The 23,690-nt window shown below is 42.7% G+C and overlaps 1 protein-coding gene across 5 annotated transcripts in view; it reads left to right on the top strand.

The window, feature by feature from the left end:
- The window catches only part of iqsec1b (IQ motif and Sec7 domain ArfGEF 1b), a 106,391-nt gene that overhangs the window by 80,455 nt on the left and 2,246 nt on the right, over nt 1–23,690 (top strand). For 3 of the 5 annotated variants that reach the window (XM_061728186.1, XM_061728188.1, XM_061728187.1), the window contains 7 exons: nt 334–500; nt 1,172–1,311; nt 1,874–1,903; nt 2,037–2,162; nt 2,255–2,354; nt 3,599–3,760; nt 3,892–4,068. In XM_061728186.1, coding sequence (XP_061584170.1) covers nt 334–500; nt 1,172–1,311; nt 1,874–1,903; nt 2,037–2,162; nt 2,255–2,354; nt 3,599–3,760; nt 3,892–4,068 — 902 coding nt within the window. Of the gene's footprint in view, nt 1–333; nt 501–1,171; nt 1,312–1,873; nt 1,904–2,036; nt 2,163–2,254; nt 2,355–3,598; nt 3,761–3,891; nt 4,069–13,782; nt 13,870–23,690 lie in introns of all 5 variants that reach the window. The other 2 variants (XR_009783002.1, XM_061728189.1) reach the window with 1 other exon arrangement.

Genomic DNA, 23,690 nt, shown 5'->3' with positions numbered 1-23,690 from the left:
TCTATCTGTGAGGTAGCTGCCAATCCAGTCTTATCAGGCCGGGATCCATTGTCATTCTTGATATTTATCCTGTAGCAAAAGGGGCTTGACAGTGTTATAAAGCACTAGAAAAGTAGGCAATGTTTTTTTTTTTTTTATTCAAATGTCCAGATGCAGGACATAAATTGTGGAAATACAAGGATGCAGTGTAACATTTGTTTATTTTGTTGCTGAAACAGCACACTTGGACCAATCAAACAATGATCTAACATAGCATTTTAAGTTGTGTCTGATAATCAATGAATTCTTTCTTAGCAAAAACAAAAAAAAGGTTCTCTGATTTCCTCTTTCCAGCCAACGCTACTGCATCTGCAACCCTGGAGTGGTGCGACAGTTCAGGAACCCAGACACCGTGTTTATGCTTGCCTTTGCCATCGTCCTCCTCAACACCGATATGTACAGCCCCAATGTTAAACCTGAAAGCAAGATGAAATTGGAGGACTTTGTTCAAAACCTTCGAGGTACTCTGTCATCCCTCACTTTCCCCAACAGCAATTTCTTCAACAATTAACATTCACCTCACATTGAGTATTTAGCATACATTTTGCCTTTATCATTGGCCATATCAAGAAAATATGTATTTCCTGTTTGAGAAAAACTTAAATTTTTTTGTGTTTTGCTTTTTTAGACCTGAACATATTTGTGGGTATTGCATGACTAATTTCTCCGCCTACTGGAGAATCCATATTCAAAGTACAATTTTGGATGTAACCTTCGGCAGGAGGGTCCCCCCTTATGATCCAGGTCCTGGTCCAGGTTTCTTCCCTCCTAAAGGGGAGTTTTTCTTGCCACTGTTTGGCTTAAGCTTTTCTCCCACTAGGGGAGTTTTTACCTGCCATTGTTTATGTAATAATTGCTCAGGGGTTTATGTTCTGGGTCTCTGGAAAGCATCTAGAGACAACATTTGTTGTATTATTTAGCTATACAAATAAAATTGAATTGAATTGAATTGAACAGAAATTCTTGTCCTCAGATAACTTAGTACACCTTTGCCCTCACAGTGAAAATGGTGATCTAAAATGTATGTGATGAGTAATTTTAAAGGTTTGTTCACATTCCTAAATCTGTACATTAATCCTTGATCTTTTGCCCTCTCCCACGCTTGCTCTCTCTCTTTGTTAACATTTGACAGGAGTTGATGATGGGGAGGACATTTCTCGAGACAAGCTGGTAGGGATATATGAGCGGATTCGCAACCGAGAGCTCAAAACTAATGAAGACCACGTATCCCAGGTTCAGAAAGTGGAAAAACTGATTGTTGGAAAAAAGCCAGTAAGTTTGAGTTTGCCCTTTGGGTATTGCATGTACATTATGTGACCACATTTATCTTACCCTCCACCGAAGAGCAGAAATGAGCTACAGTTTTGAAAACCAACGTACCCAGTGTATCTTTGAGATGCTACAAAGAGTCATGGTCAACATTTTGTACAAGTGAAAGAGCATTCTTTATCTAAAACTACTTTTTGCACTGTGACACATCAATACTTCAGGGTCTGGGGATCTTCATACTGAAAATTGTAATATACCTTGACAGTGTCAGTGTCAAAAGAAAAAAAAAAGCAGCACTTGTTAAGTTTCACAGTTATGATATAGCTGGTGTCTATTTGAAACCCAGATTCTATAAACCTAGCCTTCTACAATGTGATTTGTTCCTGAAACTAACTTCTAATCTTCAGTTAAAGGATTGTGATGGACACTTAGGTGTTTTCTTTGGGAATCATATAACTACATTCCTTATATGACAAATCTGGCCCATATGTCTTGATGTGCAGTATTTCACTCTTTCACTTTTAACCTGTAAAGTCTCTTTTATGTTTATCTTTCACTTTTATAGATTGGCTCTTTACACCAAGGTCTTGGCTTTGTAAGTATTATTAATTATGATTATGATTACAATGATTTTTATTATTGTAATAGTTATTTGCATTGCTGGGAGATTTGAAACTTAACCTAAAGCCTTTGTGAGGGGAATGACTCGTGGTGTATTGTGTGTGCAGGTACTGTCACTATCCCACAGGAGACTGGTGTGTTACTGCAGACTTTTTGAAGTACCTGACCCCAAAAAAACACAAAAGTTGGGCATGCATCAAAGGGAGATCTTCCTTTTTAACGACCTGATAGTGGTACAACAGATATTATCCTTCATGTACAGTGAAAGTCAGCCTAAAACACTGTGTCTAAAACACTACATATGTCATGCTTTTTTATTTTATAGGTTACAAAGATTTTTCAGAAGAAAAAGAACTCTGTGACGTACAGCTTTCGGCAATCCTTCTCACTTTCTGGCATGCAAGTATTGCTCTTTGAGAATCGGAGTAAGTGATATTTGTGTTTCACATTTATTTTTTTAAGTGTTTATATATGGCTTAATATAAATTTTACAAACTTGCTTTCAGTGTCAGTTTTTGCCAATTGTAGTAAGGTAAACATCCTAAAGTTCCTGAACCTTCTAATGTACTTTTTGTGGGTTAAGGCAGTTTCCTCCTGTCCAGGAAACTTCTATGGATAAGATCTCATGGGAACTTTAAAAGAAATGAAAAAATAGTTGATTTTGGACTAATCAAATCCATGTAATACATGTAATGCTTGTCATCAAATGCCTGACAAAAAATAAGAAAACTAACAAAAAATAACTACTATATGGTAAAAGTAATTGTAGCAGTAATACTGAATTTTTACTGAATTTAACAGAGGTGTACATATTGTTAAGCATTTTATTCATTTATACACACACAGGTAACAATTGTGAAGATGGACAAAACTCAATTCAATTCAATTCAATTTTATTTATATAGTGTCTAATACAACAGATGTTGTCTCTAGACGCTTTCCAGAGATCCAGAACATAAACATAAACCCCCGAACAATTATTACATAAACAATGGCAGGTAAAAACTCCCATAGTGGGAGAAAAGCCTTAAGCCAAACAGTGGCAAGGAAAACTCCCCTTTAGGAGGGAAGAAACCTGGACCAGGACCAGGCTCATAAGGGGGGACCCTCCTGCCGAAGGCCAGACTGGGGGAGTCAGGGACGTCAGCAGCACACAGCAGGCAGATGGAAGCAGCAGCGGGATGACCAGAGAGGGGGGGGGGGGCGTCAGCAGCACACAACAGTCATGTGGAAGCAGCAGCGGGATGACCGGGGATGGGGGGGGGGGACCGGGAACACAGGCCAGAACGCAGCTCCCGAGGCTCCGGCCTGCAAACATGCACAAAAGAGAAAAAAAAGGGGGGCCGGCACAAGAAACTACAGGAACGATGGACAAAAATTATAGCTATGAGATATTTATAATAAATAAAAATGGTAATGGAGAAGAGAGGAAGGGAAAAGGAGAGGAGAAGAAGGGTGAGAGGCACCGCCCAGCGGATCATGTCGGTGCCCCCCTGCAGCATAGGCCTATAGCAGCATATCTACCGCAAAGCTATATTTGAGACTAACTATTATAGTTTTGTTCTATAGCTGCAACTATGACTACTGACTCTAACACACAACTCAGCCTCACACTGTTACGTAAAGGTTTAAAGTCTTGTTTTTTGTTGGGTCTTTTTTCACTCTTCAGATTATCCCAATGGAGTTTGTTTGACATCAGCCATTCCTAGAGCAGGCGTCAAAGTCCTCATTAATTTCAACGCTCCCAACTCTCAGGATCGCAAAAGGTTTACTGACGATTTGCGAGAATCTATTGCAGAAGTTCAAGAAATGGAGAAGTATCGGATAGAATGTGAGCATAAGTTTTCATATATTCTTGTTAAACAAGTGGATCTCAGATCCAGTCACATATTGAGTGTTCTTTAGTTACAAAAGCAAGAAGTACAGATTACCATTAATGTTCAATATACATTCACCGTGTAGCTGATCCAGAAAAACAGAAGGGTGTGTTGAGGCCCAGTTTTTCCCAGACTTTGGGATTAAAGAAGGAAACTGGAAATGGCAACCTGAGCCAAGCAAGCCTTGATGACAGCTATGCAACTGGTGCAGGTCTGAAGAGAAGCCCCTTCAGCAGCTCCCTACACGACCTCTCGGATGCAGGTAATATCACAGATTGCCAAGATAAAACACTTCTGTCTCATTTCTTTACAAGATGAATTCCCACACTTGGTGCTGACATGATGCTGTATTCTCAATTGGAGAAGGCAGGTCATTATGATGGTGCAGTTCAGCAGCTGAAGGTACACAGTCTCAGAGCTCTTTGAGACTCTGGATAATATGCACTCAACACAAAATGTTTGATGTTGAGCTTACAAAACACTTACCAAAAGAGGGTAGACCGAACATTGGAACCTTGATCAGTCTCTATAACTTTAGGTAACCCAAACATGGAAAAGAATCAAAGCTTTGACCACAGATTTAGCAATAATCTTACGTAACGGAATAGCTTCAGAAAGGCGGGTCACAACACACTTTTAACCAGCAAAATCCACTTTTCGTTTTAGGCAATGGTCCAACACAGTCAACATTACATGATCAACATTTTTGTGAAGTTCCTGGAATAAGAGACAATAGAGCAGGACGTATAACTTGATTAGGTTTACCTACAATCTGACACACATGACAGCTGCGGTACAATTGATAAACGGATCTCTTCAGGCCTGAAAAAATGTTTTAACTGCAACTGATACGTCTTTGGAATGCCCAAATGTCCAGACCACTGACTCTCTCATGGGGTAAGGACAAGACTTTTTGTCAGTGCACGGATGGGATTACAATTTGTTTTACCCCTGTCCACTCTAAATCCTCTGAACCCACGATTGTCCACTTATGCATAAGCACGTCTTTCTCCAACCCATAAGCTTGTTGTTGCTTTTTAGCTCGATCAGCACTAACTACACTAAGAAAGCATTTCTTCAACGTTGGATCTGCTTGTTCCACTTCAACCAAATGTTGAACGGCTAAAAAGCGCTCCAAACTAAAAGTAGAAGTAGAAATCCTTGTTAGAATGAGAACTAGGGAATTGTACTCCATGTAGCAAAGGTTTGAATACTATTAAAACAGCCCCACAAATTATAATTCATTCTTCCATTTTATGCAATTTTTCAGCGTATGTGTGTGTCCCATTAACAAGACCAAGCAACACCTCCTTTTTTCATCAATCCTCCTCATTCAATGGTTTAGTTATTAAAAGATGGACATCACTTAAGCTATGTTGAACTCATTGGAGCTTTTCACTGCCAAAACACTTTATATTTCTTCGCTCAGGTAGGACATGTATGTCCATGGCAGTTGTAAAAGAGGACCACATATATGTGCCAGTCCATCGACAGGTGTAAAAAGTGTAAACATTGTGTAAACAGAGATGACATTTCCATCCATCCATCCATTTTCCTCCGCTTGATCTGGCACCGGGTCACGGGGGCAGCAGTCTAAGCAGAGATGCCCTGACTTCCCCCATCCCAGACACTTCTTCCAGTTCTTCTGGAGGGATTTCAAGGCATTGCCAGGCCAGCTGATGGATACAGTCTCTCCAGCGTGTCCTGGGTCTTCTACCAGTGCGACATGCTTTGAACACTTCCAAAGAGAGGCATCCGATACAGATGCCCAAGCCACTTTAGCTGACTCCTCTCGATGTGAAGGAGCAGCGGCTCTACAAGTTAGTTCAATTCAATTCAATTCAATTTTATTTATATAGCGTCTAATACAACAGAGTTGTCTCTAGACGCTTTCCAGAGACCCATACCCAGAACATGACCCCCGAGCAGTTATTACATAAAGTTGGATCATCATAATTGATAACCACCTTGTCCTTTTAATTTTTCAAGCAATAAGTGTTTTCTTGATTCCAGCTCCCAGCTCCCGAAGCTCCAGCCTGCAAACATGCACAAAAGAGAAAAAAGGAAAAAAACAAAAAAAAAGCGCCAGCAGAAGGAACTACAGGAGCGATGGAAAAAAATGATAGCTATGAGATAATAAATAAAAATGGAAATGGAGAAGAGAGGAAGGGAACAGGAGAGGAGAAGAAGGGTGAGAGGCACCACCCAGTGGCTCATGTCGGTGCCCCCCTGCAGCATAGGCCTATAGCAGCATATCTACCACGAAGCTATATTTGAGACTAACTATTATAGTCTTGTTCTATAGCTGCAACTATGACTACGATTGGAGACTCTATTGTGAGACATGTGAGGCCGACTCCAGAGACCTTAGTTAGGTGCATCCCGGGGGCCAGAGCGGGCGACATAGAAGCAAATTTGAAGCTACTGGCAAAGGGTAATCGTAAATATGGTAAAGTTATCATCAATGTCGGAGATAACGACTCCCGTCTTCGCCAGTCGGAAGTAACCAGAATGAATATTGTCTCGGTGTGTAACTACGCCAAGACCATGTCGGACTCTGTAGGTTTTTCTGGCCCCCTCCCCAATCTGACCAGCGATGACATGTTTAGTCGCATGCTCTCGCTCCGCCGCTGGTTGTCTCAGTGGTGTTCAGAAAACGACGTGGACTTTATTGACAACTGGGAGACATTCTGGGGAAAGCCTGGTCTGATTAGAAGGGACGGCATTCATCCCACCCGGGATGGTGCAGCTCTTATGTCTAGAAATCTGGCCAATGTTATTAGACACTCCCCCTGACAATGCAGGGTCCAGGCCAGGATGCAGAGCTGTAGTTTAACACACTTCTCTGCTGCTTCTCGAGGACCAACGCCTGCCAACAAAACTATAGGATTGCATTATGTAATTAGCGACTCTAAAACTGTAGGATTACATGATATTGGCGACTCTGGCCAGGTGCCTAGCAAAATAGAAGTGGTTGCAGTTCCCCGCCCTCCAAAAGTTCACCAGGTGCAGCGTTATAGAGGCGTTAACCAAGATAACCTTGTAAAAATTAAAACCAATGTACATTTGGTACCAATTACAGACCGAAAAATTAGATGCGGACTACTAAATATACGATCATTAAGCTCCAAGTCTCTGTTAGTAAATTATATAATTACAGAGAGCAGGAGTGATATTTTCTGCTTAACAGAAACATGGTTACAGGAGGAAGAGTATGTTAGTTTGAATGAATCAACTCCGCCCGGCTACTTTAATCATCACATTCCTAGAAGCACGGGCCGAGGCGGAGGAGTCGCAGCAATTTATAACTCCGGTCTCCAAACAAAAATTGAACCTAAGTGCAACTATAATACATTTGAAAGCCTCATGCTTGGTCTGAAATTTCCGAGCTGGAAATCAGAGAAGCCAGTTGTGTTAGTGGTAGTGTACCGGCCCCCTGCTGGTGCGTATCTAGAGTTTTTGTCTGAATTTTCAGATTTCCTTTCTGGATTATTGATCAGCACAGATAAATTCATCATAGTGGGTGATTTTAACATTCATATGGATGTTGAAAGCGATAATCTTAAATTAGCCTTCGATTCTCTTCTAGAATCAATGGGTATCTCACAAAAAGTGGATAAACCGACGCACTGTTTTAATCATACTCTCGATCTCGTTCTCACCTACGGTGTTGAAACTGATGGTCTGTTGGTGTCACCTGTAAACTCCCTTTTATCCGACCATTACTTAATAACGTTTGAATTTAATTTTGTTGATGTTGAAGTGCAAAATAGGAGGTATTATTTTAGCAGATGTTTGTCTGATGAAGTTATTGTTAAATTTAGGGAGGCCATTGCTTATCTTACGACAGTGCGAAATAGTGATGTAATCGAGGCCAGTGACCTGGGTTCTACCTCTGCAGATGTTGATTTCCTTGCTAGTAACACTGCTGATTTGTTGCATTCAGCTTTAGATGAAGTTGCTCCTTTGAAAAGGAGGGTTTCTAGCCACAGGAGCTTAACTCCCTGGTATAATTCAGATATCCGCATGTTGAAACAAAACGTGCGTAAAATGGAAAGGAAGTGGTACTCTTGTAGGTCTGTAGACTCTTATCGTGAATGGAAAGATATTCTAATAGTATATAAAAAAGCCATTCGCAAAGCCAGAACAGCTTATTATTCAACGTTGATAGAGGATAACAAAAGTAACCCACGTTTTCTGTTCAGCACTGTAGCCAGGCTGACAAAGAGTCACAACTCTGTTGAGCCGTGCATTCCTGCAGCTCTCAGTAGTGAGGACTTTATGAGCTTCTTCAACAGTAAAATCGCGAGAATTAGAGAAGAAATCAACCAGCCGGTTGTGGGCGTTTCTTCAGCTTTAGCGACTTCCCTACGCTCTGACTTGCCTCTAGACTGTTTTGATCCTATAGACCTCCCTGAGCTGACTTCACTCGTTAATAGAGCTAAGTCTACCACATGTATGTCAGACCCCATCCCGACTCGACTATTCAAGCATATTTTTTCTCTTATTGGTACGACAATACTGGACCAAATTAACCTATCCCTAAGTTTAGGATATGTACCACAGGTTTTCAAAGTGGCAGTAATTAAACCTTTACTTAAAAAACCTTCTCTTGACCCAGACACCTTAGCTAATTATAGACCAATTTCCAACCTTCCATTTGTGTCTAAAATTCTGGAAAAGGCAGTTTCAAGCCAGTTATGTGACTATTTGTATAGAAATGATCTGTTTGAAGTCTTTCAGTCAGGGTTCAGAATGCATCATAGCACAGAGACAGCACTGGTTCGAGTCACGAATGACCTCCTTATGGCCTCAGATAAGGGATTAGTGTCCATACTGGTTCTACTGGACCTCAGTGCTGCTTTTGACACTATAGATCATGGCATTTTACTGCACAGGTTAGAGCATGTTGTTGGGATTAAAGGGACAGCTCTATGTTGGTTTAAATCATACCTATCTGACAGGTTCCAGTTTGTTCATGTACATGAGGTTTCTTCAGAACAGTCAAGGGTCTGTTATGGTGTTCCGCAGGGTTCAGTGCTAGGGCCAATCTTGTTCAGTTTATACATGCAGCCGTTGGGAAGTATAATCCAGAATCACGGCATACACTTTCATTGTTATGTTGATGATACGCAGCTCTACTTGTCTATGAAGCCGGATGAAACAGAACCGTTAGTTAAACTTCAGGCATGTCTTAGGGACATCAAGGACTGGATGTCCAGAAATTTCCTGCTTCTAAATTCAGATAAAACAGAGGTTATCATTCTTGGTCCAGAGCATCTAAGGAAGGGATTAGATGGTGTTGCGATGGCTTCCAGTGCAACTGTGAGAAACCTTGGTGTTATTTTCGATCAGGATTTGTCGTTTAAACCATATGTCAATCAGGTTTGTAAAATAGCCTTTTTCCATCTCCGTAATATTGCAAAGATTAGGAAAATCCTCTCGCAGAGTGATGCAGAAAAACTAGTTCATGCGTTTGTATCTTCTAGACTAGATTACTGTAATGTGTTGTTAGCAGGATGTCCAAGTAATTTGATGAATAGGCTCCAGCTGATCCAAAATGCAGCAGCACGAGTACTGACAGGAATTAGCAGGAGAGACCACGTCTCTCCAGTGTTAGCGTCGCTCCATTGGTTACCCGTAAAATTCAGAATCCAGTTTAAAATTCTATTACTTGCGTATAAAGCCCAAAACGGCTTAGCTCCGCATTATTTGCAAGACCTGATAGTGCCTTATGTTCCTGTCAGAGCTCTCCGTTCTCAGAGTGCAGGTTTACTCGTAGTTCCTAGAGTATCTAAATGTAGATTTGGAGGGCGGGCGTTCTGCTATCAGGCACCACTACTATGGAACCAACTTCCAATCTGGGTTAAGGAGGCTGACACCACCTTCACCTTTAAAACTAAACTTAAAACATTTCTGTTTAGTAAAGCCTATAGTTAGTGTTTAGTAAACCTCTAGCTGGTGTTGGTAAATCTCTAGGTAGTGTAAACTTTAGTGTGTCAGAGTCGCTCCTGTAGTTTCTTGTGCTGGCCCCCCCTTCTCCTCCCTTTTCTCTCTTTTGTCCATGTTGCAGTATCCTTTGCCGGACACCGGAACCTGCAGGTGGTCGTGGGTGGCTTGTAGCTTGCATTACGGAGCACAAGTCTTTCCCTGACCCTGCACCCCAAACTGGGACTTGCTGATTGGGCCGGAGCTTCGGGAGCTGCATGCTGGCCTGCGGTCCCCACCCCTGGTCATCCCGTTGCTGGCCCCCCCTTCTCCTCCCTTTTCTCTCTTTTGTCCTGCAGGTGGTTGTGGGTGGCTTGTAGCTTGCATTACGGAGCACAAGTCTTTCCCCGACCCTGCACCCCAACCTGGGACTTGCTGATTGGGCCGGAGCTTCGGGAGCTGCGTGCTGGCCTGCGGTCCCCACCCCTGGTCATCCCGTTGCTGGCCCCCCCTTCTCCTCCCTTTTCTCTCTTTTGTCCTGCAGGTGGTCGTGGGTGGCTTGTAGCTTGCATTACGGAGCACAAGTCTTTCCCTGACCCTGCACCCCAACATGGGACTTGCTGATTGGGCCGGAGCTTCGGGAGCTGCGTGCTGGCCTGCGGTCCCCACCCCTGGTCATCCCGTTGCTGCTTCCACCTGCCTGCTGTGCTGTTGCCGTCCCTGACCCACCAGTCTGGCCCTCGGCAGGAGGGTCCCCCCTTATGAGCCTGGTCCTGCTCAAGGTTTCTTCCCTCCTAAAGGGGAGTTTTTCCTTGCCACTGTTTGGCTTAAGGTTTTTCTCCCACTAGGGGAGTTTTTACCTGCCATTGTTTATGTAATAACTGCTCGGGGGTCATGTTCTGGGTATGGGTCTCTGTAAAGCGTCTAGAGACAACTCTGTTGTATTAGACGCTATATAAATAAAATTGAATTGAATTGAATTGAACTACTAACTAACACACTAGAGTTTACACTACCTAGACATTTACCAACACCAGCTAGAGGTTTACTAAACACTAACTAAAGGCTTTACTAAACAGAAAGGTTTTCAGTTTGGTTTTAAAGGTAGAGGTGGTGTCAGCCTCCTTAACCCAGATTGGAAGTTGGTTCCATAGTAATGGTGCCTGATAGCAGAATGCCCGCCCTCCAAATCTACATTTGGATACTCTGGAACTACGAGTAAACCTCCACTCTGAGAACAGAGAGCTCTGCCAGGAACATAAGGCACTATCAGGTCTTGCAAATAATGCAGAGCTAAGCCGTTTTGGGCTTTATATGCAAGTAATACAATTTTAAATTGGATTCTGAATTTTACGGGTAGCCAATGGAGCGACGCTAACACTGGAGAGACGTGGTCTCTCCTGCTGATTCCTGTCAGCACTCGCGCTGCTGCATTCTGGATCAGCTGGAGCCTATTCAGCAAATTACTTGGACATCCTGCTAATAACACATTACAGTAATCTAGTCTAGAAGATACAAACGCATGAACTAGTTTTTCTGCATCACTCTGCGAGAGGATTTTCCTAATCTTTGCAATATTACGGAGATGGAAAAATGCTATTTTACAAACCTGATTAACATATGGTTTAAACCATAAGCCCAACAGTGCTGGGCTATACATGCCCCCTCTGGCCAACCGGGGCGCCAGATGGAGTGGGGAGGATCCGGCCGGAATAACATGATACTTCCACGCGCTACGTCCGGCCGGAGAAACCCCACCCTGCCTGGTGAAAAGATGCGGCCTGCTCAATCCTCAGGTTAAGGAGGAGACCTGAGCTCAGTGCAGGAATTCCCGGGGTTGGTAGAGGATGGCAATGCCCAGGACTGACTTAGGTAGGAGCACTGGGTGATAAAATGGGAAGAGAAAGAAAACAAAAACAAAAAAAAAACATATGGTTTAAACGACAAATCCTGATCAAAAACAACACCAATATTTCTCACAGTTGCACTGGAAGCCATCGCAACACCATCTAATCCCTTCCTAAGATGCTCTGGACCAAGAATGATAACCTATGTTTTATCTGAATTTATAAGCAAGAAATTTCTGGACATCCAGTCCTTGATGTCCCTAAGACATGCCTGAAGTTTAACCAACGGTTCTGTCTCATCCGGCTTCATAGACAAATAGAGCTGCGTATCATCAGCATAACAATGAAAGTGTATGCCGTGATTCTGGATTATACTTCCCAATGGCTGCATGTATAAACTGAACAAGATTGGCCCTAGCACTGAACCCTGCGGTACACCATAACAGACCCTTGACTGTTCTGAAGAAACCTCATGTACATGAACAAACAAACTTATGTGACTTGTTCTTAATTAATATGATCATCAACATTTGCCGCTTTTGCACTAGGAGTTACTTGGCCCGACTCGGCTCGGCGCGGCTTTACATGGCTCCACACGTGTGTTTTTGCACTGCCAGGGGAGAAGTGGGGGGGTTGGGGTGAAGCTGCTGTGACGTACTCGATTGCGCAGCACCTTTGTTTGTGTCGGCGCAGATGACAAATCAGCTGGAGCCGGGAGCGGCTGAGAGTAAAACAGCCCGTCTACATCGCTTTTTTAATTTTTTCTCGACAGCCACCAGGTTTATGAACATCTGCACCTCAGAGTTGGATCACCAAACAGAGTTTTGCGCTTTATAATAAAATCGCTGCGAGCCGCGGGTCGCTCTCGCGCTGACTCCCGCTTCCTGATTCAAACGTCTGACGGCCCCGCCCCCCGACCAATCAGAGGCGTGGAGGGTGATGACGTCCCCGCCCCCCGACCAATCACTGGCGCGGAGGGTGGTGACGTCAGAAATAGTCCCTGCTCAGCCCGCAAAGAACCTGGCTGAAATGGTTACAGAAAAAAGTATCGACTTGGAACGGCTCTACCCGTCTCAGCCCTAGTGCGAAAGCGCAAAACGGGTAGAACCGAGCTGAGGTGGTTCCAGTGCAAAAGCGCAATTGTTTTCGTCTCAGTGAGAATGAGAGTTCGTCTCATTTCACATGATGGACATCTGTTCCTCACAACCGTTCACATCTTCACATGACATAAACAGAGAAAATGTATCAGTTTACTTTGGAAGTAGGTTGAAGCAATAACTTTAAAAATAAAAAATGTGCATGGCGGTATGCACAAATCCATGTTGATTTTTGAACATCCCAACATATCCATGGTGTGGCGACCCCTGCCTTTGACTACACTGCAGTTCCCAAGTGACCCAAATCCGATTTTTTGCTCATATGTGACTCAGATCTGATTTGTTTATGACAGTGTGAACAGCACAAGTCACATGGAATCTGATCTTTTCAAATCAGATTCAGGTCGCTTCCATATGTGGTTCTAAATCTGATACAGGTCTGATGTTTTGCAATGCGACCTCAGTGTGAACAGCCAGGTCAGAATTAATCCGACTTGGCACGCTTTCTACATGCTTTCTCAGGGAGATGGGTCGCCTGAACTTGAGTCTTGTCTTGAGAGTCTTGTGGAGAGGCGCTGACAGATGTATTGGAAGGTAGCCCTCGACATCCTGAAATTCTGGATGAAATCTGTCTCTGTAAAGATGTTCATCACATCATTATCCCACCACTCCTGACTCCGAGTCCGCATCCACACACACCTCTCTACAGACGAGGCAGCCATCGCTCCACAAAAAGCCATTATTAAAAATGCGGCTTTCTTTTTCCTCCTTTTCCTCTTCATTAACACTTGCTCACAGTTTCGTCGGCTTCCACCACACAACAACTTCAAAATATACCCATGTACGCTCACTTCTGTTGCCTCCATGTTTACCGCCGTATGACCGCGTGCTGCGTGTGACGTCTTTGTTATTGTTCCTCTGCGCATGCGGGTCAGTTCAGGGCCGCGATGCGTTCACACTCGAGTCTGATATAGGACACATTTTAAAAGATAATGTGAACAGCCACACAAAAAAATTGGATATGGGAAAAAATCTGAATTGAGCATTAAGGCCTGCAGTGTGAATGTAGTCTTTGTGTATTTGCTTGGGCTGCCTGTCTTTCAGATGCCTGGTGGGTGGGGCATGGGATCATCAGCCAACTAGGAACACCTGGGCCCAGTGCTCCCATTCTATAAAGCCTTGGCTGACGCTGTAAGTCTCTCTCTGCCACGTTGCTGCTGTGGTCTCTGCTCAGGCGCCCTTTTGGTTTGGATTGGTTTGGTTAGCCTTATGGTTTTGCACTCTACAACACCCACATGCACACTTTTCACTCATGCATTACACACACATTGTTCATTCATGCATTCACGCCTTACTGATGATACTGACATTCACATCCCACAAGGTATATATTTAATTTGGCTTAATTTGCTTAATAAAATCTTTTGTTAACAGTTCTTTGGTGTGTTTACCTTATTTGTTGTGGCCTAAGAGCCAGGCCGTAACAAGTTGGGGGCTCGTCCGGGAAAAAGTTGTTTTGTTAGGAAGGTTGTTTGTGCTTTAGCAGTGGGTGCATGGGGTTGATTGTGCTCACTGATTAGGTTATTGTGTCCAGCTGTTTGCTAGTTTGGCTGCAAGCTTTGTTGGTTGTAGCAGCTCGGTTAATGGTTTGGGATGCACACTATTTTTCTTGTGCTTGCAGTTAAGGCAGCAGAAATTGGATTTGGTAAAGGACGGTGTACTGGCAAATGAAGCTTTAATTGGAGAAGAGGTTGTGTTTTCTCAGTTCAGAGCAAGTTGGACATCAGTAGTAGTTTGCGGTTGGTGCCTGTATTTAGTGAGTGGGAGCCTGATACCTTTTTCTCATTGTTTGAACGAGTGGCAGATGCGAGCGGTTGGCTGGATTCCGAGCGCACCTTGTTGCTCCAGTGCATGTTAACCAGTAAGGCCCAGGCTGCTTATTCTGTGCAGAGTGCAGCACATAGTTCAAGCTATGAAAAAGTGAAAACGGCGGTCTTGAAACCTATGAGTTTGTCCCTGAAGCATACTGGCAGCGCTTTCGGTCCTGGAAAAGGGGAGATAGACAAACTAATGTTGAGTTTGCGCGGGACTTGTGTCATTTCAATCGTTGGTGTTCTGCTGCAAAGGCTTTGAAGGTATTTGTGATTTGGTTGTCTTGGAACAATTTAAGAATTCCATTCCAGAGTGTCTTGCTACATATTTGAATAAGCATAAAGGCTGAATTATGGTTCTGCGTTAAATCAACGCAGAGCCTACGTCGTAGGCGTGGGAGGCTCTCTGTAGCCTACGCCGTAGCCTGACGTGAACCTCCCAAAAAATTTAACTACGCGTCGAGGTGACGCAGACCCAACGCAGACTGAGAGGGCTGTGATTGGTTTGCTTGATAGCAACGTATTTACAGTTCCGGTTCGTGAAGCAGTAGTGAACCTTAAGCGCTCTTTTCTTTTTTTTTTCTTTTTTTGTTTTTTTGCACAATAGTTGTCCTTATCTCTTTGATCCACTCTGACCAGAAAAGCCGGAGGCTAAACAAACACGCCGTAGGCTCTGCGTTGGTTTAACGCAGAACCTTAAATCAGGCTTAAGGTTACTGATGTTCTGGAAGCAGCAGCTTTAGCTGACGATGTCTTCACACATAAAGGTCATTTTGTAGAGTGATGGCAGAGGAAATTCTGAGGTACGCCAGTATAAAAGTGTGTCAGCATCTAATTTGGCTAGAGGCTCTCATACTAAACCTGACCTTGCGAGGACTTGCCACTATTGTCATGAGTTAGTTATTGGAAGGATAAATGTCCTGTCCTCAGGTCTGAGTCTAGAAATCCAGGCTATGTGAAATCAGGCCCTCGAGGTAAATTTGCTCCTGTGTTCTGCTCTAGTGTGTCATGCTGCGAGCCTGACTGTGATGAGGTGGTAACTGACAGCTATGATGATTTCAAACCTTCCATCACTGAGTGGTTTGTGATGTTGTGCCACAGCGGTTGCGCTGTTTCAGTTATCAAGAGTTATTAATAATTTTATTCAACAATTATTAATAATTAATAAAGTAGATTACTTATCAAATTGAATTATTCAAAATGACTTAATTATTCGGGGCACCACCTGGATTTAACCAAGAAAATGATAACGTTAACAGCAGAATCAGTCTTGAAATATGGATTATTCTGCAGAGTAGTACATTTTATTATCTCTACAGAATAACCATTGAAGGCTCTTAAAGAGTTCGGCACTGGCTCTGTCAAATCAGCACTGTGTGACAAAATATGTGCAAAACAACACAAACAACTTCTCAGATTAAAATCAATCAGAATTTATTTACAATTAGGTGTCAAGCAGGTGGAAAAGCGACACCCTGATGGCACTCTACATTAAAAACATAAAACACTAACCATAAAGAAAACCACATGAATAAAACGTTTACGGCACAAAGAAAAAGAAATCAAAAATAATGAACATGTGATACAAAACTTCCGATCATCTGTGTTCCAAAACAACTGGCTGCACGTGGCCCAGCAAAGATGGCTGCGCCCTCGTCACCCCACGTGCAATCAGACAGGATGGTGACCGCGGTGTTCCGTGAACCGTGATCAACTGGCGAAACGGCGCCGCAAAATAAACAAACAACAATAATGCCGGTAGTTGCCGGCGTACAGTAACTTAACATTAAACACAGATTTAGCTCTAAACCACTCTAAATTAAACTGATTGCCCAAAACACACAAAACCTCACGCCTCCTCTGGCTTTGGGTCTGGAGGGGCTGCGGGACCTATTCAGGTGCTGATCCACGTTTTCTACCGGGCTTTTTCAGTCGGAGCTTTCAGTCCAAGTGGTCTCCCGGCTCCCTTCTCCTTCCTAAGTCATAAAAATGTATACTTAATTTACTGTTCACTGATACTTCCTTATTTAACTTACTGTCTGGAATTATGGGGATCTACAGTACGTTTAAAACCATAACTGATCAAATTGTTTTACTACAAAAACGAGCTATACGCATCATAAATAAAGCGGGATATTATGATCATACTAATCCATTATTTTTAAATTCTCATATTCTGAAGTTTAGAGACTTGGTTTATTATAAAACAGTGGAAATCGTGTTTAAAGCAAAAAATAAAACACTAGCAGACAGTGTGCAGAAGTTTTTCATAGCGTATGAGAGTAAATATGAGTTAAGAGATGGATGCAGATTTTTGTTACCAAAAGCGATAAAAGTTAAAAGAAGATGTATTTCTTTTAAAGGGGTCCAGCTGTGGAATAGTGTTGATCTCAAACTTAAGCAATGTACTTCCTTTTGTTATGTTTAAAAAATTATTATGTGTATTTATATTTGAGAGTTATGGCTGTAATTGAAAAAAGGGAAAAAGATGTAATGTAATGTCCCAAGGTGGTGGTAATTGGCTCGATAGGGACATTACATGTGTATACCCAAAAATGAAGGAAATGGAAACTGACAACTGGGTAAAGTGAACAGAAAAGACTTGTTTATTAACTAAAAAGCCTCTGAAAATCACAAAAGGTTAAGGGAAGGGACTGGTGGTGCCAAATAAAGAGTACAATCAAAACAATGCTATTCTAATAGTCAACAAAATCTAACCTACCTAGCCAAAATAAAACTTCCTACTCTACCTAAAAAAAGAAGTTACAACATGTGGCACTCACCTCTAACCTGGTGTACTTAACAAAAAATTACCTATGTGATGCAGTGTACAGGGTACCCCATCTTACCCTGTCCCTTCCCCGTAAGGAACTGAGTGAGAAAGTTTGCAAACTGAAAATGCACTACTGTGGAAGGTTAACTGAGGACTCCACAAACTAAGAATTGAGAAACCAAGTACTGAGACTGTTGGCTGGAGCACAGGAGGATTGCAGCTGGAGGAGAAGAGACCTGATGGCTGGGACACAGGTGCTTTATATATGGTGACGAGCTGAATTGATTGGTGGGACCGCTGAGTGGTGGCCCAACCAGTGGAGAGGGGTGGAACCGAGTGGAGGGAATGGGCTGGACCTGTGAGTATGAGACAGAGTGGAGGGAGAGAGAGAGAAGCAGGAGCAAAGAGGAGAAAACACCAAACTGCCCCCCCATACCACTACACGTAACACCTCCCACCCAAAAGACACAAACAAAATGTTTGTGACTCCACAACTAATCAAAAACTAAACCAAAATTAGCCCCAACAGCGCGACAGAGCATCTGCCATAACATTCTCAGAACCCTTATCATAATGTTTCATGGTCACCTGAGAAGAGACTAATGCCTTCTTGGCTAAGGCACAAGCCTGCTTTAAACGCTCATTAAACTGGGTAACATATTCAGGAACTGACTGGGGGGTTGCCTCAGTATTAACCAACTGCTCTTTAAGGACCTTGAGAGGGCCTCTGACAGCATGTCCAAAAACTAGGCTAGCAGGACTAAAACCTAGTGACTCCTGAACAGTTTCACGAATCGCAAACAAAACAAGAGGAACACTTTCATCCCAACTTGTTCTTGACTCAAAGCAATGTTTACGCAGCATTGATTTCAGTGTCTGGTGAAATCTCTCCAATGCCCCTTGTGTCTGAGGGTGGTAGGCACTGGACACCCTATGCTTAATGCCTAAGGTTTTTAGGACCTGTGCGAACAGTCTCGATTTGAAATTAGTGCCCTGGTCCGTTCGCACTTCTTGAGCCAGGCCAAAAGTAGAAAAAAAACTTAATTAAAGCTTTAATGACCCCTTTTGCAGTAATTGTGCGCAAGGGAATGGCTTCTGGGAACCTGGTTGCGGCACACATGACAGTCAAGAGAAACTGATTCCCCGACTTGGTTTTGGGTAAAGGACCCACACAGTCAACTATGACAGACTCAAACGGTTCTCCCATCACCGGGATAGGGTGGAGAGGAGCAGGCGGAATAACTTGGTTTGGTTTACCCACAAGTTGACAGGCATGGCAAGCACGACAGTACTGAGCAACATCACGTTTCAACCTTGGCCAGTAGAAGTGCTTCAGGACCCGATCATATGTCTTGGTGACACCAAGATGACCGGACCAGGGGTGGTCGTGAGCCAGGGACAGCACTTGCTGACGATGTTGTTGAGGTACCACCACTTGGTGGCATACACCCCAGTCCATTCCTTCTGCAGCAGGGTTAGACCAGGCGTGCATTAGCAAACCATCTTCCAGATAGTAAGCTACTCTCTTGGCTTTTGCTTCCTCTTTGCCTAGCACGGCAGCCAGACACTTTGCAAGGGTGACATCACACTGTTGCTCTGCGATGTACTGTGCACGGTCAACAGGCAGGTTTAAATCACGGACATCTTGAGCTCCTGCTCCTTCAGGCTCAACATTAACTGTGGTCTGTGTTTTTTCTACCATGGCCTCCTCTGGGTCAGACACTAAGAAAGACTCAGACAAATCAACACCAAATTTCTTTCTCTGAGCTCTGGTAACTACACAGGCCGGAAAGACACCATCAGGGCATTGCTGAAACACATCAGACACTGAATCAAGGGCTGGCTTGTCTATCACCTCTGGCACTACTTTACCCCCAGCAATATCATCAGACATTATGAAGTCTACACCTTTCACAGGTAAAGCATGGCAGACTGCAACCTTGAAAACTCCACTCACCAAATCAGATTGAATATGGACATTATGCAGGGGTACTGGAACAAACCCCATTTCAATACCTTGCACAATTGCATTAGACTGGTAAGAGGAACCTTCAGACAGTGGCAAAACATCAGCAAGGATAAAGGACTGTGACCCTCCAGTATCCCTCAATATCCTAACTGGCTTCTGGTCTTTAGGATCTCCAGTTAGAGAGACCAAACCTTTAAAGATGAAAGGCCTGAAACAAGCATCTAATGCCTGATGAGGGGGGGGAGCCTCTGTAGAGGACCCCGGAACAGTTCTAATCAGACTCACAGCTTTTGGTTGCGAAGGGTTTGATGAAGAACCTGACGAGGACTGTTGCTTTCTCTTTAATGTCAAACAATCAGCAATGATATGGCCTTTCCTATGGCAATAGAAACACTCACGTTCCTCCTTTGAGGAGGAAACATCAGTTTTAGTTCTGTCAGGCTGTGAAGAACTGTGATCCGTTTTCACAGGCCTAAACACAGAGCATTTTGGGGCTTGGTAAGACACAAACACCTGTTTGTGTGTGAGAACAAACTCATCGGCCAAAATGGCCGCCTGTGACAAGGAGGACTCTTTTCTCTCATTTAGATAGGTGACTATCTTGTCCGACAGTGAACTTTTAAAATCTTCCAACAAGATCTGTTCACGAAGAGAATTAAAATCCCGAACCTTGTTAGCACAACACCACTTGTCAAACAAAACCCCCTTTTCCCTCGCAAATTCCACATAGGACTGAGCGCTGGTCTTTTTATGGTTTCTGAATTTCTGGCGGTAGGCCTCAGGGACTAATTCGTATGTACGCAGGACTGCACCTTTAATTTTATCATACTGCACTGCATCTTCCAAGGAAAGTGAAGAAACGGCTTCCTGGGCCTTGCCACTTAACTTGCACTGAACCAAGATTGGCCAAACATCCTCTGGCCACTTTAAAGACAGCGCTATTCGCTCGAAGACACTGAAATAGGAGTCAACCTCTGACTCCCGGAAGGGGGGTACCAAAGCAATATTCTTTGCAACATCAAAGGAGGGCGTGGACACATAATGAGACTGTTTTACTTTCAGGAGCTCTAATTCAATTTGCTTCAACTTAACTTCCTTTTCAGCCTCAATTTCTAACCTCCTCAATTCTAACTGGTAGTCATATTCTGCTTTCTTAGCTCTTCCCTCAGCCTCCGCCTGAAGGCGGGCAACCCGGACCCTTATCTTGGCTTTCTCACTAGTACCACCTAATTCCAAACCTGCCCAGCTATGAGGGGTGACAGGAGCCACAGGCTCCCCTTTGTCTCCCTCCGGTGGCAGAACAGTGGCAACATTCTCTGCACCCTCTACCTGCCCTCCAGGAGATGGGTGTGGAACAGACAACAGACCCAGATTAATACGTTTGTCCAAAACTCTAGTCCTAACATCCTCTTTACGTACCGGCTTTGTAACATGCACTCTAAGATGACTTGCAAGGTCTATCAAATCCTCCTTCAGAAGCTTGTTAAACGTTTCAAAGCTTGGCTGAGCCAGAAAAACTTCAACGTCAAACATGACTGGATACTTAAACAAAAATTCAGTTCACAATATCTGTCACTTTTGGGTATACTGATTGGATAACAAGGTGTAAGTTCCCGGACGAGCCCCCACATGTAATGTCCCAAGGTGGTGGCAATTGGCTCGATAGGGAAATTACATGTGTATACCCAAAAATGAAGGAAATGGAAACTGACAACTGGGTAAAGTGAACAGAAAAGACTTGTTTATTACCTAAAAAGCCTCTGAAAATCACAAAAGGTTAAGGGAAGGGACTGGTGGTGCCAAATAAAGAGTACAATCAAAACAATGCTATTCTAATAGTCAACAAAATCTAACCTACCTAGCCAAAATAAAACTTCCTACTCTACCTAAAAAAAGAAGTTACAACATGTGGCACTCACCTCTAACCTGGTGTACTTAACAAAAAATTACCTATGTGATGCAGTGTACAGGGTACCCCATCTTACCCTGTCCCTTCCCCGTAAGGAACTGAGTGAAAAAGTTTGCAAACTGAAAATGCACTACTGTGGAAGGTTAACTGAGGACTCCACAAACTAAGAATTGAGAAACCAAGTACTGAGACTGTTGGCTGGAGCACAGGAGGATTGCAGCTGGAGGAGAAGAGACCTGATGGCTGGGACACAGGTGCTTTATATATGGTGACGAACTGAATTGATTGGTGGGACCGCTGAGTGGTGGCCCAACCAGTGGAGAGGGGTGGAACCGAGTGGAGGGAATGGGCTGGACCTGTGAGTATGAGACAGAGTGGAGGGAGAGAGAGAGAAGCAGGAGCAAAGAGGAGAAAACACCAAACTGCCCCCCCATACCAGTACACGTAACAGATATGTATGTGTATGTATACGCATCTATGTGTGTACACGTATGTATGCAAGTGTACAGTATATGGATATATTATATGTTTGTTTTTTGCTCTTTTTTTCTTCACACTTGTGTAGCTTAAGTTGTGTAGTAGGCGTTAATAAGCATTAATCAGCTCTGCTTCTGCCTGAGCCTTTTTCAGTCAAATTGTAAAAAACTGTCTCTTCCTTGTTGCCTTGAAAGGTATATATGACTGAAATAAACTTAAACTAAACTAAACTACATGAGGCCCCTGGTCTGTTTATACAGTAGTTGACAGCTTGATTAGCCACATTTAACAACTATGGTCAAAACAATATCTCAGCTTAATGCAGCTGGTTCATAGAGCTATATTCATTTCTCTGATCCGAACATTTAATGTTACTCATACTTCCAGGTACAAAGAGGGATAAGATAACAGACTATAATGGGACTACTGAAGTTCCTAGCTAAAGAAGCAGGTTTTACAAATGTCCTTGAAGAGGGAACTCATACGAGACATTCTTCAGATACTTCATTGTTGAGATCTCTGCAGGATTGTGGCCTATTAGTGTTTGTCATGGTGATGGGTGAGAGGTGAGGACGTCCACCTCTACCAGGAAAAAAACTTACAAAAACTGATAAGGTTATGGTGTAAACATTTTGATTCTTTTTTTCTTGTTTGTACAATATATTATGTTAATATGAATATTATATTGTAAAAACGTGAAAAGTTTCTTTCTCGATAAATATGTATGTTGTAATAACCTAAAAAATATATTTTTGTCAGACACATTTTTTTTTAGGTTTTTTAAATACCTGATATCATATTGTTCAAACATGGTAGACACTCCAGGAGAATGGGGAAGGAAACACACTCTCTCTCACACACACACACACACACACACACACACACACACACACACACACACACACACACACACACACACACACACACACACACACACACACACACACACACACACACACACACACACACACACACACACATCTCTGCAAGATCAAAATGGATATATATGTAGATTTCAGGTTTTGCCAAATTTAGTATTAACCATTGATATATGCAGACAAGTGAAAGCAAAAAATCGTTCAAACATGAAACAAAAAATTGAAATTATGTGATAAAATATAGCTACAAACTTCAAAAAAATGTTTGTATAATACATTTTTCATGTTATATCGTGATAATGGCTCTATTTATCTTTTGCTAAGTTGGCAGTTCTGGGCTTTTGTATTTACATATACTGTGTGTGTAAGTGTGTGTATGTATGTATATGTATATATATATATATATATATATATATATATATATATATATATATATATATATATGTATATATATATACATACATACACACACTTACACACACAGTATATGTAAATACTATACTAAATACTATGTAAAGTTAATCAAACTTCTGAACTAGTTAGTCCTCATGAAACTATCACATGTTAACAGATGACAGGGCAGCCCTTCCTGAGTTCTGTCAGGGGGGTCGACTGTCCCACAACTGTCTCATTGTTAGCCTGGACCATCTGTTAAAGACCCCCATGAAGTTCCTGTTTTTGTCCAGGAAGGCATTTGACCCCTTGACCTTTGTGTTCTTTTAAAGACTTTAAGCTAAAATGTCTGTTTTGTTTTTGCATACCACAGATTAGTTAATCTTTAACTGAAATGTCACATGTGTGACCTTTTTAAACCTCGATGTCTGTTACCTCCGTCTGTTTCCTGTTTTCTTCCAATTGTCCATTGTCCATTCACTGTTCCTAATATGGTAATGTTCCTGTCAAAGTTTCTCAATAAAAGCTCATGCAAAGAGGAGGATCTTGGGGAAGCATTTGCTGTCAGGGGCTCTGCCTCTGTCACTGTGCTCTCCCCCTCCTGCAGGAGCACATTTGAAAATCATTCTAACAGCCTCTGTGTGTTTCCTGGTTATGAATTTATGTGATGTTGATTTGGGACCCAACAATATACATACACGCACATATATATCTCACCCCAACAAATAGAAAATACTGGAAT

The sequence above is a fragment of the Cololabis saira genome, chromosome 8 (genome assembly GCF_033807715.1).
Source record: "Cololabis saira isolate AMF1-May2022 chromosome 8, fColSai1.1, whole genome shotgun sequence".
Classification (NCBI taxonomy): domain Eukaryota; kingdom Metazoa; phylum Chordata; class Actinopteri; order Beloniformes; family Belonidae; genus Cololabis; species Cololabis saira.
This window is presented reverse-complemented; position numbering and strand designations above follow the sequence as displayed.